General features: G+C 45.7%; 1 protein-coding gene across 2 annotated transcripts in view; it reads right to left on the reverse strand.

Moving 5' to 3' along the window:
- Positions 1 to 372: 372 nt before the first annotated feature.
- The window catches only part of CCDC3 (coiled-coil domain containing 3), a 46,360-nt gene continuing 19,845 nt past the window's right edge, over positions 373 to 26,887 (reverse strand). The window contains exons 3-4 of one of the 2 annotated variants that reach the window (XM_040596720.1): positions 2,491 to 2,694; positions 373 to 1,193 (exon numbers count right to left, since the gene is read on the reverse strand). In XM_040596720.1, the coding sequence (XP_040452654.1) occupies positions 1,170 to 1,193; positions 2,491 to 2,694 (228 nt within the window). In that variant the 3' untranslated portion in view covers positions 373 to 1,169. Of the gene's footprint in view, positions 2,695 to 26,887 lie in introns of both variants that reach the window. The other variant, XM_040596718.1, reaches the window with a different exon arrangement.

The following is a 26,887-nucleotide window of genomic DNA, read 5'->3' on the forward strand; positions in this document are numbered from 1 at the left end:
GCAGAGGGGACATTTTGGATTGCACTTGGATTTTGCATTTGGGAGTGTTGGTTTTGTTTTCTTTACAAAGTAACAAAATTCTCACAAAACTGACAAGGAGAACAAAATGGTTTACTTTTTTTTTAAGCTAGATAAAAGGAGGAAATAGGAAGAAAATTCTAATCTTTTAATCAAAAGACAAGAGACATCAGCCAAAAGAAAAAGCTTTTTCAACACCGTGTTTGGAAGATTTGTAAGAATAGCAAAGGTGTAGCTATATTAACGATACTTTCTCAGCTTTATACAAACATTTATAAAATGTGAATGAATACCAGAGGGAATATTTTTATTAACAAAAAATTAAAACACAGGCTTTTAATATCTATACCAGGAAAAACAGTTCATTTATTTAAACAGCAGTTTAGAAACCAGAAACACACACACACCCAAAAAAAAAAAAAAAAAAAGTAGTTACTTTCCTATGGATTTAAAGTTTGGAGTTAAAATCTCTTGATGGCTTCTAGGGAAGCCTTGGGTCTGTAGTATTTCTCAGGAAACAGCATTGCTGACTACAGCACAAAACAACTCAAATTGTGCTGATTCGGTAGGCAGAGCCTTTGAAACCAGCGGAGCTTGTGGAGGAGTCAGAATCTTAAGAAATGCCAATATTATTTCAAGGGGTGGGGAGGGGGAGGGAAGCTCTATTTCCAAAAGGAGAAAAACTGGAAGGTAATTAAACTCAGCAGCATCCTAGAAGCCAACACAAGGCTTAACTTCTGAGTTCAGCTTGGAATGAAGCTGATGGCTGAAAGGTGATACGGGCTTTTCCTAGCACAGGGATAGTTAAAGCGTGGTCCAGCAGGGCTGTATCCTGGATATACTTTAATTTTGAGTGCTGAGACACAGTATGGAGACCATGCAGTGATCTGGTACGTATGGCAAGTTAGGAGCAGACTAGTGGTTCACACACTGTTTTTTCTGAGGACCTCACCTCTTATGTTAAAGGTCACCTGGATCAGTCCACCTTGTACAAATCAGGTTTAACCCTGGCAGACTGTCGGTGTTGCTCCAGGCTGGGCAAGCATGGGCTGCCCCTGTCAAAAAGCATGAAGCACATCTGCACTTCGGCCTTAGGCTTGGAGCAAGAAAAATTACTTTGAGAAGGAAAGAAGAACACAAAATCTCTTCTTCTACCTTTCTCTCCTTATGGCGCCCTGTTATGAAGAAAGGTTGGTTAAGCATCAAGACCCAAGATATGCTCTGGTACATTAACACAGCTGAAAATGTTATCAGTCATGAATATTGATGTTGTAAATGACTCATAAAGGACATGATGACTTTTTTTTCAACAAGATAACCAAGAAATGGGAATTACTTCATATTTTAAGAAATTAGACTATATCAAATGTGTAATAAAAATATTTTCTATAGGATTTTAAAATATATACATATATAAACTACCTTAATTTTTAATGCCCTGTTGATATTGATGTGGTCTCTACAGCATCTAAGTGTAACTAAGTGAGGCTGCCCAGCAACCTCCATTATATCTCAAACAGTGATTACAAAACTTGAAGCCTTGTCCACACTGTAAATAAAACCTGCTTGAAAATGGGATCTGAAATTGTCTGCTGGGCCTAAGCCAGCACCCACCAATAGCCAGGCTAAGTCCCCTCCTGACTGAGGAGTTTGATTAGGCCCTAGACATGGTCCCAAAACAATGTGGTTTCCAGCCCTTTTAGCTGAGCAACAATAAAGGCACCTGAGGGAGTTACTGAGACCCTTGAGGCACTTCCTGGTAAAATAAAAAATATTAGATATTTTATTTAAAATATTTAGGGATATTTAGAAATGCTCTTAAGACAATTTGAGCACATCTGTGCTTCCTTTCAAAGCGAGGCCCAAATTGAGCGTGTCCCAAACGTAGCCTTTGCTCAGACACTGGGTGTAGACTTCAGTCAAGCTTAAGGGAGGCTGAGAGCTTGGGGGTGGTGACTGAGCAAAGGCCATTCATCCCTGCATCCTTCCCACAGCAACCATCTCTGTATATCCCCCCGGCCCTGCCTGCCCAGCCCACGTGGAAGAGGTAAGCTGGCAAGAACAGCTCCTGCGCCAAGGGCCTGCAACGTCCCGTGGGGCTGAGCTGGCACTTTCATCAAAGTGGTGACGGAGACAGTGGGGTGAGGGCAGAGAGGTACAGACCACTGTCTGACTCTGTGTCCACTGAGGACGGTGAGGACACAGCTTTGGGCTGTGCCTCCAACACACAGCCAAACCCAGTTTGCATTCACGTTTAATCTAGCACTGCATCTAAAACAAGTTCAGATTCCTTTTCCATGCAAGGTTTGAAGCACACTGTAGAGAAGGTGTGAGGGCCAGTTCCTGATCTAATGTAGGCAAAATTCGCCATTATCACTGGCCTGAGCACTTACTCTTGCATTATACTTTAAGGTAGGTAGCATGGGAGTTCTCCTGCTTCAAAGAATTAATATAAGGGATTTGACCACCTACAGAGGAAAGTTTCTCGCTGAGCTTTCGGTTCATCTGCTCCATGTGCCTGGTGTTTTTCCTAGCTTGCCGGAGAGACCTCTTGACTTTCTTCACCCGATCTCGCAGCTGCTTGTTGCGCTTCTCCAGTGTCGCCACTTTCTGCTGCAGCTTCTTCACTCTGTCCTCCTCCTCAAACAGGGCTTTCTGGACTGAGGAGCACATGAGCTGAGGGGACAGCAGAAACAAAATGGCAACAGGTGAGCTTTACACAAAAGCTTACTGAAGAAAGGGTTAATTCAGGTGTTCCTTGAAACACCTCACAGCTCTTCAAAAGCAGATTGCTTTTTTTGGAAGTTCTATTCTTTTTTTATACCTTTTTTTGTAAAATCCTCTCTTTCACTTCTGTATTCAGGCAAGACCCAAAATTGTAGATCTTACCAATAATAGTGATTCACCATCACTTTTATGACCTGTTTTGACAGACCTGTCCAGCCCGTTGAGACTACATTGGATTTATGAAGGTAGGATGCCCTATTTCTGCTACAAAACTGGAGTTCAGGCAAAGGGGTGTCACTTTGGAAAACCCTAGATTTGATACCTTAGCAGCCCTTCAGAAACCCCAGATTTTGATGTGAGCCTGCCCTTTGCTCTTGATGTCAAAGTGTGAAATAAGGACGGCACCTGCACAACACAGAACTGGTTGGGTTTGCCTTTTCAAGAACTGAGTTGTCTTAAATATCTCATTTTACAGGCTTCTTTGAGACAAAACCCTAAAGGGTAAAATCTCAGCAGTCTCTAGGAGCATTCAAGATCTCATAACTTTTAACAGAAGTGATTTGGGGGCCCGGGGACGGTGTCATTGGCTGAAAACTGCCCCTCCTATTCTACCCACTACCAACTTACTGTCGCATTACTCCCAGCAGGGTCATCAAGCTCTTGATGTCCACCCATGCCTTTGGCTCCTAGATAGGCAAAAAAAAAAAAAAAAGGAGCCAGCTTCAAAGGTGTTGCATCCAAGGCATCACTAGAAGAGCAGCTCACAGGGCATTTTCAAAACTGCTGGGTTGGATAATGGTGCAAATGCAAAACATCTGTTGGACAATTGTCCTTCTACTACCTCATCCTAGGATGACCCAGAGGTCTACCTCATCTCAGCTATACCTGACTGCCATGTTTACCGCCCCCGTTTCTGACTTGCTCTCTGTTTGTAGGTGCAGCAATAACAATGGGATGAGAAACACCAGCTACAAAGACTGCTGACTAGTTTCAATGCAAAGCACTTGTGTTCCTGATGCACAGTGTCCCTCGGGGCAGGATTCAGCTGCCTCCTTTTAAGCAGTCAAAAGTGAGCCTCGGGTCTGAGCTCCTCTCTTTTTCTTCTCTTTTGGTTTCCCCTGTAATGACTGCAGGGAGGGACAGCCTTCAAAAGGGTGATCTCCACCTCCTAGGGCAGTGGCTCCCTCTGAATACGACTCTCTCATTTAAATGACCACAAAGGCACTAAGTTCTGTGTTTTCTACCTGGGCAACATTTTCCAAGCAGAAAAAGAGGAGGTGCCTGGGGCTCAAGGACAGCCCTTCCATAAAGTTTCTCATGTAGAAGAGCCACCATCAACATCTGTTTCTGCCCCCTTTTTCCTACAAAAAGCATCCTGAGCTATTTTATTGTGCAAGTGGGCCTTTCAGATGATTGCTGCACTGGTGCGCTGTGAGGAGAGGCAGTGTCTTCTGCTGGATTTATCTCCTATATGCATCTAGAATTTTTTTCATGTGTGTCAAGCACTCCTGGAGCCTGGATGGGCTTTCTCTGGCAGAACATTTGGAACAGACAGGGAATCTAAACAAACAAGTAAATCCTCACTGTGATGATGAAGGATTACATGTTTCTTTCCATCTTACTTTGTAGTATTTTCAACAACTGAAAGTAGGGGAGGGAGCTCGCTTTGATGAATAACATTTCATTTGCTTTGGAAACCCCCAGCATCTGAAAACCGTGGCCAGTCAACACAAACACAGCAACTGCTTCCAGTCCCCATAAGCTCTTGTTCCTTGTGCGAAAGTATTGCAGGGCTTTGCTGAAAGACAAATGCTTGCCCTGACCATCCTCTCACTAGGGTTCTTTTATAAATGTATACTAGAGAGACTGGGAGCTCACAGACAGAGGGCCAGAAATTGCACTGAAGAGAAGGGAATTTGGTTTTGACCACAGCTCATTCCAAGTGCTATTTGAAAACAGCCAGCATATCTTGGCTTTCGTGTTTGCCAAACCCTTGCAAAACTTCAAGCAGAACACTTCTTGAATTGAAATCCCGGCAAAGGAGAGCACTGACTTAGGAAAAGATGTTTGTTGGGAAGACAGGAGGTGGAAACTCTACTTCATAAGTGATTACTTGCATTTTCCGTCTATGCAATGGTAGGCATTGCATATGACAGTTCAACACAGAGGAACAAACAGTTCATGCAGCTGAAGTGTGAGGTGGTACAAACCCAACCTTGTCTCATCTGTCTGGGTTGCCTGGTGGGGCAATGGTAATGTCTGATGGCAAACATCTCAGCAGTGGCATTAGCCTCATGCTTTAAGGCACTCCCAAACCTTTTGAGGTTGGCCCTCTGTCAGCAGAGGTAGTCCAGCTCTACAGAGCCACTCAGAAACCTCTCAAACCCCATCAAAAAGCTATCCAGCTCATTTGCTTATGCTGTTCCACTTCCAGGTTCTCACTTTCCAGTCTGAAACTCGCGGTTTAGTGCTTAAATTATCTGGAGATATCCAAAGGGATCACTGGAACAATACGGTTACAAAAAAAAAATGAGTTACTGTCTGACATGCACAGCTTTGTTTACCAACAGGGTAGGTGATAGGAAGAGCCTAGCTTGATAACTGGATGCCTGCCTGCAATCACAAGACTACCAGCTGAAAAAATAAAACTCTTTGCTCCTTCTATATGGGGAAAAACAACAAGGTGGAGTCCTCATATTCTCACAGGCTGGTTACAAACAGCATTTTGCACAGGACTCTGCAGTGGGGATAATGTTTAAATGTGATGTAAAAAGTGATGTAAAAATCCTACCCTTGCTGTTCCTGCTAGGGCTGCAGTTCACGTAGGTGCAACCAAGTTATTTTTAAACTGGTGCTGAGAACCGTGTAACTGTGACAGCTAGGAGCTCAGCACCATCTGTGTAACTAACCCAACTGCTGAACAAATAGGTGAGAAGTTAACCAGCCCCTGGTCCATGTTGCTACTTGAATACTTCTTGTTTACAGCCAGATGAGGTACCCCTGCATTGCACAGTCATTTCTATGGAACATATCATAGAATCATAGAACGGTTTGCGTTGAAAGGAACCTTAAAAATCATCTCATTCCAATCCCCCTGCCATGGACAGGGACACTTTCCACTACACCAGGTTGCTCAAAGCCCCACCCAACCTGGCCTTAAACACTGCCAGGGATGGGGCATCCACACCTTCAGTTCTAAAGACAAGAATCTCACATGCCATTTCATCCAGTCTCATGCACCCACAAATGTGCACAGTTTGCACTGATGACCATCAAGATCAGACCTTACTCCAAAAGTATTGCTAAAAGCTACAGAGAACTGGATTTTGTTTCTAGGAGTGGCCTGTGCTCCCATTCCCCATCACAGCTTGCCATGTCAGATACACTAAAGAAGGTAAAGTGGCTTTTTTAATACAATGTTTAAGGGATAATGAAACCTCCATCCAGCAAGGTAAGTCACTGAGAAGCCAGTTCCACTTAGTGCCATTGAAGGGAAGGATGGATAACTGACAACTCCCACAAGATATCAACGGCAGACAGTTAAGCAACACCTCCAAAATGCTGCACTTAGCATGGCATAAATGCCTGTAGACCTGGGAAATGGAGAGAAGGACTGGGAAGCAGCTCCTCAGAAAATCTTATGGGCCGTTTTTCTAGGTTTCCTTCAAAAGTTACAGTTTTGTTAGCAAGGAATCCTCAGCAGTGGTTAAACTTGAGTCTAGCTAGAGTGGTACCAGGAGACATAACAAGAAAGGTCGCACAACAAGAACCATACAACTCTTTAGGATTTATCCCAGATAGCCTACAGCTGTGAAATTCCAACATAAATATATTTGAGTATTTGTCTGAAACATCCTCTCACAAATATACCCAGTTTAAAATTTTACTGCATCTAGATGATTCACAAAATCTGTCCATCTGCCAAACAAATCAGCACTGTAACAAATCAAACTGATTTTTGGAGCGTCACGTTACAGGCATGCAAGCCCTTTACAAAACACCCTGAATTGACACACACATATATATATATATATATACACATTTGTCTGATTGACAGGCACACACATCTGCCTTCTGTAAGTTCCATTTGAATGGAACAGTGGCTAGGAAACACCCCATAGGTAAAGGCATGATGGTAGCATTCATCCACCACAAATTGTCTGTAAATGGCTGAAGTTAGCATTACAGAGCTCAAGTCACTCAAAACCCAGCAGTGGCACCCAGGTCTTGCCTTTCATCTACCAAATAGAGAGCTGAGTTCTAGCTAGCTCATGCTCCCTGTGGGCAGCACTGCTAAAAAGCACTGGAGCCCCACTAGCCAAAAGTCTTCCATTTCAGGTCTCCTAAAAATATCTTTGACATCAGATGGTGGTTTGGACATTTAGATATAGGGTGCCATTGGGCAAGATGACTGTAGGAACACCTTTAAATGTGTGACAATAAGACCTGATCTCTGAATGGACACGATGTAGTTTTGAAAGAACTGGGCATGGGTCATGTTTGTTTCTTGCCCTCAAATCTTCCTCCTGACCCACAATGCTAACTGGAGCAGTGCCCAGCCAGGATACTCCCTAAGCATCCCAGACCCAGCATCACCTCAGCACAACCTATCAGGAGTGTCTGGTGGAAGAAATGAGACTGGAAACACAGCCCAAGTGCCACAGCACTCTCCAAACTATCAAGCTACAACAAGGTCTTTTACCATCTCATACTAGCATACTCATCATACAGTCCCTCTGCTGCCTCACCTCATCCAGGACACATGCTCTCTCCCCTCTTGCTTCTTCCTCTCTCTACTTCTTCCTCAGCTGCTCTCTCTTCATTGGCTCTCAACCACTTAACCAGCCACAGCTGCACCTTGTCTATAGCAACCAACCCGCTGCCCCTGAAGCCAACCCACAGTTGTATATTATCAATGCTAATTAACCCAGCTTTATTCCACTACACCCAAGCACTGCAGGCTGGGCAGCACAGCAGTTGCTCTGCTACCGAGCCTCCTCCGTACTGCATCCTAGTGAGCTCACCACGTCTCAGCATGGCTGTCCTCTTGCCCTTTGCTGCTATAAATCTGCCCCACAGAAAAAGTAAAAACTGTTTGCATTTGCTGCACATTGACTTGCTGCTCTGTGCTTTACTGCTGTTCAAGTTATATAAAACATCTTAAACCAAAACCTTATGCACCACTAAGAGTGTACCTCCAGCTTTATTTGTCTCAGAACAGCAATAATTCATTAACTCTCTCTCAAGAGACTCAGGAGCCAAACATAGTTCTTTATTTTTCTTTAACTCCAGCAGGATTTACTTCCCAAACCCTTCTGTACTCTTAACAAGAAGGGCTCTGTGCCCTGGGGAAGCTCTAAGGACATATACAGCTCATGCAGATGATCTTCATTTCTCTTGGTCCAGGAGGTTCCCTTTGAGTCCTGCCTTGCCATGCTCACGTTTCAGACTGAGAATCACTCTTTCCTTCTGTTCAGCCCCTTTGGGCAGGCTACGTGGAAGCGAGCATGTTGGATGGAAAGATGGACGGTGCAGCAAACGATAGCAAGAGGGGTCTGGCAGCAGAGGGGATTGGGTTTGGGACGGAGTGACTTAAGCTCCAGTTACTGAGACTTCTCAGCCAAGATGAATAGTCCTGCTGAAGTGTGGAAAAGCCCCTGTCAGCACTGTTAAACCATTGTTTCGGGTGAAGTGGTGGGGGCATGGTAGTGTTGGGTTAAACCACCTCTGCTTGCTGCAAGACTGCACCTTTCAGAGGTACCGAATCAGGGCAGATCCAGCATCACCGGTATTAACAAAGATGAGCTGGGATTTCACCCTAGGACTTCATATGAATCATCAAGATGCATAAGACCTGGATGGAGAAAGACATTATTGTGGCTTTTCTTATCTTACTGGATGCTGGGTCAGCATTTGCCATGGGGGTGTAAGGCTTGTGGCACAAGTCTCCAGTTCGTTCAAAATACTAGAGACAAGGACTGCACTGGGGTATGAAGCACTGCCTGCAGGGAACCTCTGCCAGGCTACACCCACACTGAGGTGCCTTGGCACTGTGAATGGTACTTTTCTTCCCCATTTCCCTGCTCATTACAAGCAGATTTTCACTTCAAACTCCTAAGATGCAGCCAGTCAAGGCAAGTTATCTCACCTTTCCTAACCATCATTGGAAAGGAATGGTCATGTCCAAAGGGACAATTCTTGCCTACCTTAGACGCTTACCTCAGGTGGACCACTTTTGGGGACGCCTCTGCATTGCCTAGATAACTAGCTCAGACTGAGCTGGATACCACCCCAAGTCCCACAGAATGGCACCTGGCATCACTGACTACCTGAGGCAGGCTGCAAGGGCAGCATACGGATAGTTTTCTTGGGGTCTGGAGAACCTTGCCCTGGAAATGGACCCAAATCCATGTCCGTGGGCAACTGGGAGTCTTTAAAAACAGCCTTGTTTGTTCCAATCTGCATCAAACCACTGCTTGGTGGAAAACCATTCCAAGAACTGTTGGAAGGCTTGCCAGGGGCAGCTCTTGGACAACATCTTGGCAGATCTCTTGGGTGATACTTGGCCCCTGACATCCCCCTGAGCAGCTGAGAAGGGCCCATGTACCTGGAAAATGTGAACAGTGTTTACAAGCTGTATCATAAGGCCCGAGTGCCAGCAGCTCCACCAAGACACCAACTCAGCGCAGAGGATGGTTTATTCACAGGGTTTAATCACTCACAATTGATTCTTTTTCTTCTCATCTTTTTCTAAATAATGATCTTCAGCTAAACAACAGATTTTTTTTAAAAAAAAGATACTTCCCTGTGATTAAGTACTTTGAAAAAACAGATCTTTCTCTCTGGCAAGGTGTCTGAATTGCTGATGGCTCTCATCAACAGTGGCTGTAGCCACCATTCATTTAAAAAAACTACCCTTTGACTTCAAACTCACAGCTCTTCCACCCCTGCTCCCAGGCTGGGAGTAGTTTTAGACGACACAGGGAAATCAGGAGGTTCTTGAGGGCTGGGGAAAAGACTCTCAATCCTGCAGGTACCTGGAGAGAGGTCCCTCACCCCAAACCCATGCATAGAGCATGTCCTGGGGCATCGCTTTCTCCAGACACTTTAAGCCCTGAAGCCAGAGAAGCTGCTGAGGTGAAGGATGCAAAGAGACCAGGTGACAGTCACACTCAGTCCCCTTTGCCAAGACTGTGGATGGAGGTGGAAATGTGTCTCCACGGTACTTGAATTGGTCACTGTCAGTACCCAGAAAGGGATCAACACCTTATTGCCTATACTTGCAAAAGAAAAAAAAAAGCAATGGTATAATGCAAATAGAAACCACACTAATCAAGAAGACAGGAAAGGGAAAAAAAAGGCATAGGGTATGAGCCAGGTTGCCTACCACAGGCACCTCACTTGTGCCAAGTGAGCAGATAAGTGAGTTCTGACAGGAAATCCCTAAATTCCCTGCCTAGGCAGTGAGAGACAGAAGGTCTCCAGGAAGAGAAAAATAAAGAGGGTAGGACCTCAGTCTGGGGCATCTCCAAGTCCCTTTCCTGTCCTCTGTGCAGAGAGGGAGGCACAGCAAGAGCCAGCCGGCTGCTTTTCCCCATTGCTGAGGTGGAGGGGCTCTGCTCTCGCCTTGTTTCCTTTAAAAATGTTCCTCCAAGCAATTCGCCCAAGATGCCACAGGAATGCAGTGGTGGATCTGGGAGGGAAGCAGCAGTGAAGTCTCACGTCTAAGTGGTTTAGCAGGAGCAGCCATCCTCCTTCTCGCCTGGCTGCAGTTGCTGAGTGCTGGGCTCAGTGCTCAGCCCCACCAGCCCCATACCTTGTGCTTTCTGCATTTCCAAGAGCTTCCCAGCTTTCAGCGCCGCTCCCGGCTCGAGGTTGGGCAATGTATACCCTCTGAAATGGGTCAGGGCTGGGGGGAAGCAGAGGGTCTTACAGCCTTCCCAGGGGTTTAGCCAGATAACCACCCTGCCAGCCTCTTTGCTGAGACCCATGTCACCCCCCTCTGACTCCTTCCACCAAAAATATTCAGGGTGGCCAGTGAAATAAGGAACCTGAGGTGACACATGCCTCCATAGGGTGCAAAAGCAGAGACAGCAGCCAGGACACTACTCCAGGCTCTCCATCCCTATTACAGGGTTGACAGACTTCATTTATGTCTGTCTTCACAGATTACAGGTTGTGCAGACTTCATTGCAAGGGCAGATAGCTCACAAACTGTGCAACACAGCTGTTCCCAAGATACAGATTGCAAAAACAATCAGCAATGCAGCATCTGCTCTGGTTCCTTCCAGGTATCATGCATAGGTGGTAGACATGCCTAATATACCTCTGTTCCCTTCCTGGAGAGTGCACAGTGCAGGCATGGATTAAGCTGCTTACTTACAGGTAAATCACACTACACTGAATGTTAAAGTGCACCACCCAGCTTAACTATGCGGAGTTTAAAGGAAAATGTTTTGGGTAAGGAAAACCAAAATTTTTTCTCTGTTGCTAGAAGCAATTTTGGTGCTGAGAACAAACATGGGTTTATGTCTACCTTACAAGACAGGCTGCTTCATAGATTTCTGCATTTTGCTCTGCCCAAAAGCTGAAAATGAGTGAATTGCTGAGTTACTGCTTTTTCTTTCTTTTTTTTTTTTTTTTTCTTTCTTTTTTTTTTCTCATTTTGGTCTCAGAACTAGGGTTTCAGTTTCAGCTGGGCTTCAAAGGTTTGAAGCTTTCTTTTCTTTAACATGTACAGAAATTTTCAATTTCCACAGCTACCAAACTTTCCAAAACTTGCTATCCACTTCAACTTCCAACTCAGCTTTTTCCCACCTATTATTATTATTATCACAATAAAGCTAATAAGGTCTGATATGCCTAAAACTACTCTGCCAATATACCTTACCTCATGTGTATTGTTCTGGGACTGAAAGTTGCTGTGTGACCACGCCGCCATCTAAACTTGTTTTATTTGGCTTGTAGTTCAATAGGATTAGGTCATCATTCCCCCAACACATACACACAACGCATTAATTAACTACCAAGGAAGGGATAAAGCCAGAAAGACCCAGTAACAGAGTGTACTGGGTCCTTCCCTCTCACTGATAGGAATGCAGGGAAATGAGAAACTGCTGATCAGAGCAATGAGGCATCTTGCACTCTGCTCCTATGTATTGAAATGTCGGTGTTGATTTTTGAATGAGCTGGTGTTTCAACAGCTCCTAGAATCTTCGTTTAGTTTAATTGTCCTGTTAAATACACAGTATACACCCTGTAGCAGGGTAGCAGTGGGGGAAGTACAATATATTCAAATACACCATCCCCAGACGTAGCTGAAGCTGAGAACCAGCATCAGCTGGTGAGGAAACATATTTATCTTTACCTATATGAATTTGCATGAGAACAATATTAGTTTAAACCAGGGTTATACTAGGTTTGGGGTGTTTACAGTTGTACGTATTACAGGAACGTATTACGACTTGTATAAGTTCCTAACAGACGTGGCTGATGCTTCAGTGCGGCAGGTGCTGTGTGGATGTCTGTGAACTGAGGTCTAAGTTAAACATAGCTGTTAGGGGTACAAAGTAACAGGTGGGAGATGTGGGCAGTGGGACAACAGGGGGCACATGGAAACAGTGAAACAAGGTTGATTAAGGGCTTAAAGAATTCAAAACCTCCCGTGGGCAAGGCAATGCCAGATCTCTGTGTACCTCTTGGCAGGTTCAGAGCGCAAATGCTCAGTGCCCACAACCTCTGTTGCCAAGAAGGGAAGGGAAGGACTGGGATCAGTAAATATATAATACAATACATTTTATATATAAAATGAGAAATACTTTGCTTCTCTGTTACCTCTAAGTCAAAATGTGGACAGAGAGAAGCAGAGCAAATCCCAGCGGGCTGTGGATGGGTATTGACAAATGGCCACAGTGTGACTGCAACGCATTAAAAGCTGCCTCTCCAGAAAGCACAGAAACAAGGACATTCGTTGTAAGCGGGGTCCGTGTCTCCTCCCCAGCATATATATCATACCTAGGGGAAGCTTTATGCGCAGGCGGAGAACCTGTGCTGAGAAAAGCAAACGTTTAAAGTTAATGCAACATCTATAAAAGTCATGTTCCCCTATAAATCCCTCCACTCTGGACGTCTTGGCTTCATACTTCACATAAGCTGCTGTGGCTCGGCTGCCTTTACAAACAGATAGAATTTCCTCAGCTGCAGGCTCGGCTGGAAGCCCTGAGCGTGCACTGCTGCTGTGCACAGCTTCTGGATTTCAAAGAGCAAATGCAGGTGCCCTGCAGCAACCTGCCATCCTCTGGTGCCTGCATCTCACCTGAGCATCCATAGGAACTGCTGGAGCTGTTTTACTTCATTTGTGAAGTCCGCTTGGGTGCAGAAAAGGAGGGGAGTGGAGAAGGCATACTCAGACCTGTATTTCTCTGTGCTTGGTGGGTCCCTTGGGGTAGTCTTTGCACCCCCATTGCTTAACGTATCTAACCTAGATCCTGAGTAGGAAACGTTGGTTTTCTGGCCTCTTTCTACAGTCAATGGAGAGTCAGAAATTCCTCCAGAGGATGATTCAGAGAAACTATTTTAGAGCAGGGAAGAAGGCACTAAAACAGAGTTGAGTGATATGGAAACAACCCTGACACTGCTTACACACACAACCAGAGACATGCCTGCCATGGCAGGAGCAGGGCAAGAAGTTCTTGTGAAGCCTTTCCCTGCAAGCAGTAAGGGATCTGTGAAGCCTTGAGGGAAATGACAGCAGCGGCACTGAAATCAGACTGGCTGAAGCCCAGGGGCTTGATGAAGGGCATCTGCATCTGCTCCCGAGCTGCTCTGACAGCCCAGAGCAAAGAAGAGACCTCAGCAAGCAGCTCTTGCTGTGTCCCACACCTGCAGCCTTGGAAGAGGTGACCAAGCAAGCAGTGATGAAGAGGCACATGCACAGCAGAGGACCAGGTTCAGCCCTCATTCAAGTGCAGAAATGCCACAGGTTGCCACAGCAGTGAAGTGGAAATGCTGCAGTGAGGTTGAAGAAGCAAAGACAAAGGGATGGAAAAAAAAAAAAACATCTGCGATCTGCAGGCGCTTTCTGGCTAATGTCAGCATGCCGAGAAAGGAACCAAGGAGGCAAAATGCCTGAGAGACTAATCAGCAGCTCTGAATAACAAGCTCCAAGCACTAACATCTGGCTGACGGGAGCTGACTGCTGCTCACAGATATTCCTGTCCCACCAGGCAGCTCTGAGCAGCTTGTCCACAACTCCAGCTGCTGCGTGGGCTGTAAATCCTGAAAGGGCCCCAGACCACCCTGGATGTGATAAATGGGCAACAGGCCACTCTGAGCATGGCAGGGTTTGGCAAATAACCAGTCTTCGAGGTGCAGAGACACAGTATTTAGGGGACCACCCTCCTGCTTGCCTGTGCTTAAATGGCCCTAAGCATTCAGGGCATTAATGGCTATTTCCATGGGAGTCAAAAGCTGTCATTTCACCCCAGTACAATCCCTCAGATCAGGTCCTGTTCCTGAGCCAGTATTTCAATTCTCAGCAGAAATATCAGGTCAGGGAAATAGAGTCGTATTTGAAATCCAGCATCGTATTCAATGGCCAAACCCTCTCCCTGTTGCTTTGCTGCGTTTCATATAGACACAGAAACATCGGAAACTCCCATCACGTGCTGCACAGCTTACTGCCTTATACAGGAAAAAACATCACACAGGACTGGTTACAATGCCCATGGAAAATAAGGTATTAAGGTAAGCATGAGTCAAGTCTCCCCATACACACAAGCCTGGAGCCCTCTTCCCAGCCTGTTTTCAGGAGAAGGAGAATTGCAGCCACAGCTACACTGGACTAAACGCCTGCAGGGCTGACAGATGTCCTGTGGTAAACCCTTCCCTGAAAGCATCTAAATTATAGAGCACGCACTCCACTGCTGGTTAATATTACAATGGTGGCTCTCGACTGTTTAATCCTAAATTAATAATTCTGTTGGAGCAAGATAATTACATAGCAAGTGCCACACCACTGCACAGAAAGCACACTGCAACACCTATGAGCTACAGTTCAACCACGCACTATGGTTTCTTGCTTTTTTGTGAACAACTGCTCTGTGGTGTGCGAAATCTTGTAAAATTCTGCTGTCATGTGCACTTACCTATAAAATCTGCTCTTGTTCCTGGCCAGATACTTAGGGACAAGTAGCAAATGTATCCCCTGTAAGTCTGTGTTACCATTTGTGTATGTGTGTGCATAAGAGGGCTTTAAATTTGGTTATGAAAATAACTTTCTCTGTTAGTTCAAAATTCTTCTGTGGCTATTCATTTTATTTTTCTCACCTTTCTCTGACACAGAAGTTACCTATACTTTCACCAGCTTTGCATTGCATCACTTTAGCAATAGCAAGAGCCAGGATCTGGACAGCCCCAAAGAGCCCCTCTCGCCACCGCCACCCCCCACCCCCACCACTAGCAATCATCACAGTATCCACACCAGGCACCATCTGCACAACCCTACAAGAACTGCCTAACATCATAGCAATTAAAAAAAAAAAAAAAAAAAAAGACACAAAAAACCCAAAATCAATTGTGAGTAAGCCAGGACCTGGGCTCCAGTCTAGTCCCTTAACTAGGACACTTTGCTTGTCTTTTGGCAATAATTTTGGAAAAGCAAAATCATAATTATTTTGAGCTGCCTTATCTGAATAGCTTGTTCTCATTAAGCAATACACCCACTTCACACCTAATCAAAGAGGGCAGATAAAATGAATGTCCTTGTCAGAGGAAAGGAACTGGATGTCTCTGCTACAGAGAGGGTGATAATCAGGGGAAAAGCAGTCCCAGTGAACAGTTTCTCTGTGCTTCAATTCCCCATCTCAAAAATGGGGATTACAGGACATACGTGATTTACAGAGTTTTCTGAGCCATTACAGTCCAAACCAGAATTGTCTCTAATCAGTCTGGATACTGCAGGGACAGGAGCAATAGGGGAGTGAGGATCTGTGGCCAGATACTTCACTTGCATGCAGAATGGTCTCGGTGCTTCGCTGTGCAAATTCAGAGTATGAGCCCAGAAACCACATTTTTCCATGAATGGTACTGCTAGGCATTGCCTACCACCACAGCCTTGTCTCTGGTGATCTGGAAACACATTTTCCTGTAAAGATCCTAGATAAATTGCCCAGCACTGGAGCATGTAACTGGCTGGGCTTTTAATAACTAGGGGTTTAGTCAACAAAAGTTTGTACTACAAAACTTTTTTTTTTTTTTGGGGGGGGGTGGGGGGGGTGGAGAATTTGGGGTTTAAGAAAAAGAAAAAAAAGTTTGTACTCTGTGTCACAGATCAAGGGATTTAAGTCCACGTTATCCAAGAAGTGGAAAACCCTGATTATGTGGACACTTGGCTTTGACAGGTGAGCAATGTCCATGGGATTTCAGTGTGTGCTGTGTTGCATTGATAGACTCACAGAACCATTTAGGTTGGAAAAGACCCTTAAGATCACCAAGTCCACCCATTACCCCAGCACTGCCAAGCCCACCACTAACCCATGTCCCCAGGCACCGCATCTGCACGTCTTTTAAACACCCCCAGGGTTGGTGACGCCACCCCCTCCCCGGGCAGCCTGTGCCAGGGCTCGGCCACCCTTTCCATGAAGGAATTTCCCCTCACACCCACCTAAACCTCCCCCGGCACAACGTGAGGCCGGTTCCCCGTGTCCTGGCGCTTGTTCCCTGGGAGCAGAGACCGACCCCCCTGCCTACAGCCCCTGCCAGGCAGCTGTAGGGAGCCACCAGGTGCCCCTGAGCCCCCCCTCTCCAGGCTGACCCCCCCAGCTCCCCCCCCCACCCCCCCGGCCCCTGCCCCAGCCCCTGCCCGGCTCTGGACACGCTCCAGCCCCTCTGCGTACCCCCTGCCCTGAGGGGCCCGACCCTGAGCCCAGGCCCCGAGGGGCGGCCGCACCGGTGCCCAGCACGGGGGGACGGGCACTGCCCCGGCCCTGCCGGCCACAGCGCTTCTGACAGCGGCCAGGGCGCTGCTGGCCCCCTTGGCCACCTGGGCACGCTGGGGGCTCCTGCCCAGCGGCTGTGCCCAGCGCAGAGCCCCCCCGGCCCGGCCGGGAGCAGCCGGCTTCTCCAGGAGATGCTGGGCGAGACGGTGCCAAAGGCTTCACTAAGGCCCAGGCAGGCGCCAGCCACAGCCTTTCCCTCAGCCACCCAGCGGGTCCCCTTGTCCCAGCAGGAGATGGGGCTCCTCACGCAGGACCTGCCTCTCACAGCCCCGCGCTGGCGGGGCCCGATCCCCGGCCGTCCTGCCCGTGCCGTGTGACGGCGCTCAGGGCGATCTGCCCCGTGGCTGCCCCGGCACCGAGGCCAGGCCGGCACCTGCAGCTCCCCAGACCCTCCTCCTGCCCCTCTCGTGGCCGGGCCCACGCTGGCTGACCCCCGGCTGCTGGTAGGGGATGGAAAGATCCTCCACCAGTTCCCTCATGCCAGACAGGAGGAATTTCCAAAGCCAGGAGGATTACAGATCCCACCCAAATCACTGGACACTTTTGGAAATCCCCCCACAATTCTGAGTTACCAAGAGTTTAAGTTTTCTGTGAAGAGAACGGTAACCTGGCTAATGTGCCATCCTGAACCCTCATCCTCTCAGATACTGAAGACATGAGAATGCTCTGCAGGTGACATACTCAAGGCTTCAATCTCCAATGTTTATAACACTGGGACAAGAGAGATCTCTCTGGCATTAAATAATGATTGTTTTCTCTATATTTTTAATGCTTATTTCTAAATCCTGTTTGCCTGATGGACAAGGACAGATCTGCTCAGCCTAATGAAAGTGGTGTGGCACTGTAGAAGTGCCTGGTAGGTTGAAAACGACTTAGAAATGGTGTATTGTCATTTCACCACTCACAAAAACCATTTTCTTTGCGAGCTGAAGGGTGTGAAGACACAAGGTCAGCTGGAGAGACTGGATAGCCCATTTGTTTGACCTGATTCCCATCCAGACTGATCTCTCCATTCTGCCTTGGTCTGTTTAATTCTGTTAATAAGTACATCACTGTACTGGTATACAGCACCTACACTTTGCATGGCAGGTGGCGTTACTGAAAGGCAAACTGATGATCTACACTACTCCCTCAGGATATTTGTGAGGTATTTCAAGAGAAGAAGCACAAAAAAACCATAATAAATTGCATCATTTCAAGTGTTTTTCCTCCCATATTCTCCCCACCCTAGAGAACCTGCCACTTACTAATGTTTCTTTATTTAATCCTTTCCTAAAATAACCTTTTACCATTGATAACTTTACAAGTGTTTGGGAGGGGGGTGGGTTGTTTACTGTTTTGGTGGAAGGAGAGAAACTGAATTATTTCCTGGCTGAGATTTATGTGTCAAGATTTAGCTTGCAGCCAGGTTTTTTTTTAGCCAAGTTATAAAATCTGAAGAGAATTCCAAGTCTCCTCCTCAGCGACTTTTATGAAGTAATTTCTGATATGTGCCAAAATAAAAGCAGTCTCTGCACCACTAAGGTTTTCAATGGAAATAAGGAGAGCCATCCTTGCACAGAAGGAGAGGTCAGGAACATAAGACAGTCTAAGCAGAGCCATCAGAAAGAAGAAACTTAGCCCCAGCTTACTAAAAAATGGTGCACATGTTGATGCACCTGTGTCTCTTAAATGCTTTGGATGCAAACTGAAAGCCAGGCAGAGGTTGCACTTGACCATGGACAATATGAAGTTGAGTTTTGCTTGAGGTATCAGGCTTTTTGGAAACTTAAGAGCAAATGTCTTGATGAGGACCTTAAAGATGCTCCTGATCTGCTGAGACTATTCAGTTTGATGCTTGTCAGCTGGAAGGTGTTACAGTCAGTCTTCCAGCAAAATGACACAGAAATCCCTCAGTAAGCTATGGGCAACACTGTACTCCTCCATCCCTTCTGTCACATTTGCCATGCCAGACCAGTGCAATAGTGATGGCCTGACCCATGCCTGAGCAGTAAGGTGGCAGGACCAGTTGCCCATGGACTGGCTCAAAGCGAAGAGCAAAGAAGCAGCAGAGATGAGATTAACTACATGTGCCAGGAACCCATGGTGAGACTTGGGTGCCCAAAACTCAAGGTCTCAGGTGAGACACTGTGAAAAGGCTGGGGCTGTTGGCTGCATCCACATTAGCAAAACAGCTGGAGCAAGATGAACATATTTGCATACTGAAGCTCTAGATGAGTTTGGGGTGAGCAAATATACAGAGAAAGGGGATCTGAAGGTTTATAAAGGACAAACCATGGAGCCTTTGTGTTCCCATTAGGAGTTGGTGCACACCAGACAGGCGCCTGGAGCAGCCTGTCTGTGTTTCCCCCAGGAGGAATCTACTCGCTGTGCACCAAAAAGCTCTCTGTGAACTGAACCAACATTTGCCAAGCAAAACTACATCTTCTACTCAACAGGCTCATTCCCTGTCATGAAGGAGTTTGCACTGATTTCATACATCATCTTGTCGACAAACCTAAGATGGCTGCTGTTCCCACAGGTGTTTTCCCGTGGCTTGGGAAAACTCCAAACAGTAGACTCCACAATAACTGCACAGCCTGCAATGCAACCAGTTTCACATTTGCCTCCCATCCTTCCTGATGGGCCAGCTCCAGCCTCTGGAGATCTTGGCTTTGGGCTGGTGGAGGCCTCTCATGGCTCATCTGGGGACAGGAGGTGGTGACAAAAGTGCAATGAGGCTCCAGGATTGTGTAATCCAGCTGCAACTCAAAAATAGTAGGTGACAGCTCCCCAAAGAGCCATCTACTACCAGAGCCTGTTACATTTCTCTCCCTGAAGTTTCACTTCAAAGCTTGGGCAAAGGAGAGGGCTAGCTTGGCTCTGAAATAACCCACCTATTTCCCTCTGCTTGACACACTGCAAATCCTTACTGGTGCTGACATCTACGCTCTCCCAAACTCCCATATTTTTTAAGAACAGTTGGATCAACAAGCGCTGGGAGAACACAGAGCCTGTGAAGCCACCTTGGCTGTGTTTTAATGCCTTCTGGAAAGACCCTAATGCAAGACAGACATTCATGATATGTTTGCACTTGTAACTAAGCACTGGTTAAGCTTGAGCTTGGCTCTAATGAGCTCACCCCAAAATACCACACATGAAATACAGGCAAAGAGACAGGGATATTGGTTTCAGTTATGTGTGAAGGAAAGTCGATTTCTAGCAGCAAGAAGTCAGTAGACATGAGGATCCCCGTATTGCCTCCCAGCTCTGCTAATGACTGTCCATGCTTTAAAAAACAGCTAAAAATTGCTTTGATACTACAGTTCTGAAATGAGTCCCTCAGATACAACCAGAACAACCATGAGGCTGGAGCTGGACTGAGTTCAGTAAAAACCACAGATGTTCAGATCTACTAAAAAATGCCAAGAAATTGAGTTTGCCCTGACTTTCTGCTTTGTGTGAGGAGCTGGAGAGTGACAGATCAGGGAGATGCTCTGCTATAGACTTAAGGCAATGAGTCTAAGACTTGCTTACATGACCAGGTAGCAATTTGGATAACGTGACAGAAAGGGGAGCAAAAGTAATGCAACAGCAGTTAAAGAAACTGCTATTTGTCCAACAGCCACATGTCAGCTTAGACATGCCTTTTGAAGTCAGTGGTATTACTGCTGGGTAGGTGTAAACTCATGTCTTGGGTCACTAATTTGAATACTTAAATCTAGTGAAGACTACTGAAAATGCATGCCACATCTTTGTTCATGCCTTTAATTGCTGACAGAATATTTCCCAAGCATTTCAAAACTTAATTTTTCAAAGGCCTTTTCAGACAATTAGAACAGATGCATATGTAACAATAACCAAGAAACATGAAAATTATACGGATAATCCAACATTAACACCAGTTGATTCAATTACTGGGCTTAACCCCAAAGTTCAGGCTCCTCCTCGGGTTTGCAGACAACCTTTTGCCTGTTCTTTGGCCAACCCCAAACCCAAGTCTACTTCAGACAGTGGTAAAGAAGAGCTCACAAAGTAATATTCCACATCTACTGCTTATCAAAGTAGACCAATACCCTGAACTAACAAAGCCACTTTTATCCAAAAAAATTCTGTAAGTGGCTTCAGATTTCAAACTTATTTATTACTTTATTTTTCTACATATAACTTTTTCTACTATGAACTATGGTTCACGAGGTCTACAAAAAAAACATACAAGGGAAAAGGAAACGGGAGGGATCTCATAATAAATTCTGCATTACCTGAAAAGATAGGTAAGTATCCTCTAGTATTGACTCCCCTTGATGTTAAATCACCAGAAGCGGTTATATGCAGTTAAACCTAACCAGTTCTGAGCCGAGTTTTGAGTCTCGAATGGTGACACAGTAGATGAAGATGTGGGTTGCCTGGACTTTAAAAATCGTGGTTAAGAAATAATGAAGTCACGTAACAGCCATGACAAAGCATATCCATAGCAACCACAGATGGGCACTCCTCGATCTTCATCCTGCCTGTGTTATGCATTAAGCCACCACAGGCATTGCAGCCCGCAAATAATTCTCACACAACATCTGTGAGGCTTGCAGAAGTTCAGAGGAAGAGGACACAGCTCTGTTCAGCTCTGACAAATTACAGTCAATTCACTGTTACAGGTTTTCTGTGTCTTCAAGGGCAATATGGTGTTACGGGGCACTTTCACCCCTTGTAGTCAGCACAGTCAAAAGTTTCCTGAAGGCTACCTCAAAAATCCATCTCAGCAGCCATGAGCAGATGTTATTCCAACCTCCCTTTCAACAGCTGCCGGACACCTCCGAACATGGGGCTGCACCGGCAGGACTGGAGTGATGCATACCACATCCCCAGCCGCTGGCAGGCCAGCAGCATGCTGCAGACCTCAATCTCCTTCCTGCTCCTTTTTTAAACTTTACAGTGTCAGCTGAGTTGAGCCAGTTTTCTGGATGCTTTCCTATTTCCTTAATAGTTCAGCAAGCAGCACTAAAAGCGCGAAAGGGCTCAGCACACATTTTAAAAGGAACACAACCCTGACAAGAACTACTTGGCTGTCGCTGCTGTGATGGAGATGTATCAGTCTTTGCTTTCCTCCTGTTTTTAAAGCTGCTCTGCAGCATGTTTTGTTGCATTTCACTGGGAACTTTGAAAGGCTCCTGTTCTGAAGTGATTTTAGAAGACTGCCTCCATACAGCAATGTTTTTTCTTACCCTGACTCTTCAGCTGTAGTTGAGCTTGGTAAGATGGTGCCTTGGACAGCTTCTGAACTTGCTTTCAGGGCTGTTTCTTGTTCACCCCTGTGGTTAAGATTTCCTTATAATCATAGCTGTACAATGCTTCCTATGGCCCCCAAGGAGAAAAATCCCTAAGGATGGGCTGTGGGGCAAGGACTCTGAATTCTCCATTACATGGCATATAGCCCCAAACACCACATTTTCTGTCAGACAAACTAGAAAATAGCATGCTGAAAGCTCAGGTCCAGTACAGAGCAACAAGGACAACAAGAATCAGTTCTGTTTGAACAAGACTAGATCTGACTCCCTGTATAAAATTGTTGAAAGTCATCCCTTATGCTCACCAAATGATCTCAGCAGGTACATGTTTCCTAGACAAAAGATCCAACCTCTTTTTCAGTGATGAGAAAGTCCATCATGACCCCTGGCAAACTAAAGATTAATGACCTACTTCAGTCAAAAAAACCCACCATATTTCAGCTGGATTATATGGACATCCATTGCTAACAATTTCCAGTTGCATGTCAAAAAAAAGCCCAATACCCAGATTTAAGGCAAGGACAGTTCTGGTTTGATTTCCAAGTCAGGAAATCCTGGCTGTAATTGCAGTCTCCCAGGTAAGCCACGCTTCCCCCACACTCCCACCCACGCTACATCCAGGTGTTTAAGGAGGTACTACTTTCCTCTCCAGAGAAACACACTGGCCTCAAGCAATCGTTAATTAGCACTTTGCTGATCGATGAAGCACCAAAGAGCATTTACTCCTATGTTGCCACTAACTCCATAACTGATAATTAAATTTTTGTCAGGCCGCCAAGGTCCTCACACACACCTGCATGATGCCCACACAGTTGTTACGAAGACATTTATAATAATTAATTGTAACGTTCCTATTACATATCTCATTACCTGCTTCCAGCAGCAGCACGTAAGTCCAACAACAGGCATGTCTAATTTTCCCTCCTTGTTAACCGGGTTCACATCATTACAATAACGTCAGCTAAAAGCATCTACTGTTTGCATCCTTTGAAGCTTTGATTCATTTTTTTCTGACACCTTAATTTAATTCTAGATGAGGATTCATGCTTTCTTTTCTTCTTCTGTTTTCCCCTAGCTATTTGTTCACGCCTTCCTGACTAGTCTAGACAGCCGTACCACTTATAATTTTCCCAAGATGGACACTTTCCAAACTGCATGGCTCTCCTCCCACAGAACATGGGCCAAGCTTCACAAAACCAAACCTCTTCCCACAGATCACCATTTCCCCAGCTAGCAATCAACTTCCAGAGCTGAAGAGGTGGGAACTAAAGGCCATGCAAGACATCCAGGACCCTTCCCAGTTTCCGAAGGCATCTACTCTCCATGTATCTTTCCACCAAGATGCACCCCTCATGCTGATGTTTCTACTCCCTCTCCGCTTTGTGCTCACCCTTGGAGCCTCCCAAGCTGCTAACAGTGATGAGCCCCTGCTGCAGTGCTCCTCTTGCTGGTCTTCATGCTGCCCTTTCTCTGGGAAAGCAAAAAGCCCTATAGAAATATTCCTTCTCCCTGATCTGCTTCCAGTCTGTACTGCATTTTATTCTTTCTTTTTTCCCTGCACTATGTTCTGGTTTTATGTCCTTCTCAGTTTCCACTTTCTCTCACAGGTTGCTGGCACTACTGACAGCCATCTGCACTTAATCTTTTTGGGGTTAAGTCTTACACACAACTATTTGCTTTCCCTGTTGGCACTTTCAGCAGTCTAGGCAAAACTCTGAAATTTTCCTGTGGCAATAGCAGTGGGAGGTCCCAGACAGTCAGGGAAGGGGCTTTACTCCTTCTTTTGTCATGGACTTGCATTGCAGAACATTTGTGGTAGCTGATTCCCATCCAGGTTAGGACAGAGAAGCTTCTCTGGGGCTCAGACATCAAGTATGGTCTGTGACCTTGAGTCCAGAGGTCTACACAATCACAGGTGCCATGGAGGGAGCAGAGACTGAGAGCATCTTCCAGCAGAAGAATGGGGGCATCAGATGGGGGCATCAAATGATACTGTAGAAATCAGGTTCAAGGCAATCAAAAAGTGGTGAGTCTCAAGAAAAGGCTGGACAGCATCATGGAGCATAAATCCATTGAAAGTCACTGCATATGTAGAAACAACTAAATACATGGAAATTACTTCACCACAGAGAGCCCTTCATCTTAAAACACTGGATGCTGGGAGAGCATCAGCAGGAACCACCATATAGCATTACCGTCCACTTACAGTCTTCCACGGGTACCTGGTTTAGGTATCTGTTGGTATGCTGTGGGTCTTCAAGGGGGCAGGGGGGAATGCTACCAGCCTTATACTGTACGTGAAAAAAAGAACAGTGCGGCTGGTTCATTTCAGCTCTTTCACAGCCAAGCAGGTGGCAAGGAGCATTTCAGCTCTGAAGCTCATCTTTGCCTGGTACTCCCCTGGGTCACCACTGACCAGGTACTGGCACCAGACATGGGCAACCTGATTTTCACATCATGCTTGTTCTTCTCGATCCACAGTCTTTGTGTCCTTCCTCCTTGCTGCCTTCTTCTTTGTCATCAATAGGAAATAGTTATTGTCAATTTTAGAAGGCAAGGCTGGGACAAGTGCTGGAAAGGAATTCCCACCTTCTGAGAGATGTGGTGGGGGCAACTACCTGCATGACTTGACAGGGCTTGTGAAAATCCCTTACAGGTCACTAAAGTCACCCCTCATTAGCACTGGAGCAAAACTCATCCCTCTGCCTTCCTAACAAACTCATCTTGTGGACTGCTCACAAGCTGGCTTTGCTTGGCTCAAGCATATTAACTGAAGAAACTCACGCACATTTCACCTTGATGGAAGCTTCTGAGAATGATTTTAAGAACATTGGTTTTCTACTGTTATCCTCTGTTTTATTTCCACATCTAAACATTTGCGTGCGAGACACCAGGAAACGTGAGTCACCTTGATTTATTAATGGCACACCAGTTTGCTGCTTGCAACTATGTCCAAGTACGTCATCCCAGAAAACCACAACACTCATAAATGACATCCCAAACAGAGACCTTCATCTCCAGAATATCCTGCTTGGTTCCTCCTGAAAATTAGGCAGATGAGTGGCCATGAAGAAACAGTTATCAAAAGCCCTCTAGCTCACCTACAGCAATATTATTTTTAATCGGGAAACTATATCACTGTTCCCATGCCAAATGAGAGCATGTCCTCCCAAGCAGACTACTTTGTTTCCAGCATAAGAGAGGAGAAACTCCAGGACCAGAGGTGGGGTGAGACTTCTGTGGTTGATGGATCTCAACTCATTTCCCAGCACTGAACTCTCAGCCATTAAACTGTTCATTGAGTTTTTCTGGCATCTCTTGGGGAAAGACACTACCTCTCCGTGTCACTCTGCCCAGGTTAATAGTGGTTAAATACTTACCTGAACTCTTGGGAACTTCTGAAGACCAGTGCTGTGCTGAGGAAGGATACTGATAAAAGCTGACCTTTCGTGGATGAGGCTGGTCTCCTCTGGATCCTGTTATTCTTGACAGATGGAGATGCTCCTCCAGAAAAGCACTGAGAAGAGATGCCTTGTTGAGGGCATGGGAGAACTTGCTCTACCATATGTGGAGCTCCACAAGTGAGTGTCTACAGAGGACTCCAGCCCCTGGATTTGGTATCGCAGCTTTCCTTTGTGGACCTCAGCAAAGGAAAAATGGTGCTGAAGCACCCCATAAATTCTGGGCACTGTCTTGGTGGTTTCTCATGAAGTTCCCTTATGCAGTGCCTCCAGTTCACTTTGGATTTTACTTTGTGGAGTCTCTGAAGGTTGAGGTCATCACTAAATGGGCATGATGCCACACCAGTTAAAAATGTGCTTTCTCCACCTCGCTGGCACTCCAGCCCCAAGTTCCTCTTCACTAGAACAGCACTTAAACCCATACAAAACCAAAACTCCTGAAAAGTACTGTGATTTTTTTTTTTTTTTTGGCATGATTACTTCGATTCTTTGAGATGAGCAGAAAAAAAGACTTTTTATAGACTTTTGTTCCACTTCATGTCCTCCAGCTTGGGATTCAGCTCTAGGTTAGACACCTGACTCTAAGGAGATGATCCAGTTGCCCACGTGGAGGTGTCTACCCTCATTTCAGGTGGTGTGCATTTGCAGGCAGGTTCTCAGTTGCCATCTGCTACTGCAAATGATTTAGAGTTTTCCGTAAGTCCTGTGACATATCTGCCAGCCCTGCACAAAGGTTTTGGCCAACTGAAGGCTTTTCAAATCACATAAGGATCCTATGGTTAGGTAACAAAACCCTGCTCTAGGTGTCTGCAATGTAGGTATTAATGTATGAACAAGTTGTCTAAGAAATCTTTTATCCAACAAGCCCCGACCCCTGCAGTATCTAACATCCCACCAACTCAACACTTGAGGAGCCTATAGCTGAAAGGCTGAGGATCAGCCCAGTTAAGCAAATCCATGCCAAGAGCAAATCATATAATTTTTTCTTAACTGTGTGTCCTTGAAAAGTTTAACTTTACTGTATCGCTAGGCTTTCATGTTCAACATGGCATGACCTACTGTCCACTTCAAGAAGTCAACCAGGCCTTGAGACTGCTGCAGCTACTAGGCTAATTGATCCTTTAATTTAGAAAGATGATGCTCAAGCTTCTTAGATCTGGTTAGATCTTTTACTTCCACATTCAGGTCTCCCCAGAAATGGAACCACATAAGGAATGACGAATTCTAAATAATGGTTTGAGACAACATAAACCAATACAGTGTTTTAGATCCTGACAAGAGCAAATCTTCCCAGGACACTTAGTACCCTTCAGGCACCATATTTGCTTCATGATGGCAAGAGAAAACCCTATCTCCTGCCTTTTTCCTTTTCCAGAAATTGAGAGTTTTCCACAAAAGCACATCTCCTTTGTCTGGCATGGGG

Source organism: Falco naumanni, chromosome 5, assembly GCF_017639655.2.
Source record: "Falco naumanni isolate bFalNau1 chromosome 5, bFalNau1.pat, whole genome shotgun sequence".
Lineage (NCBI taxonomy): Eukaryota > Metazoa > Chordata > Aves > Falconiformes > Falconidae > Falco > Falco naumanni.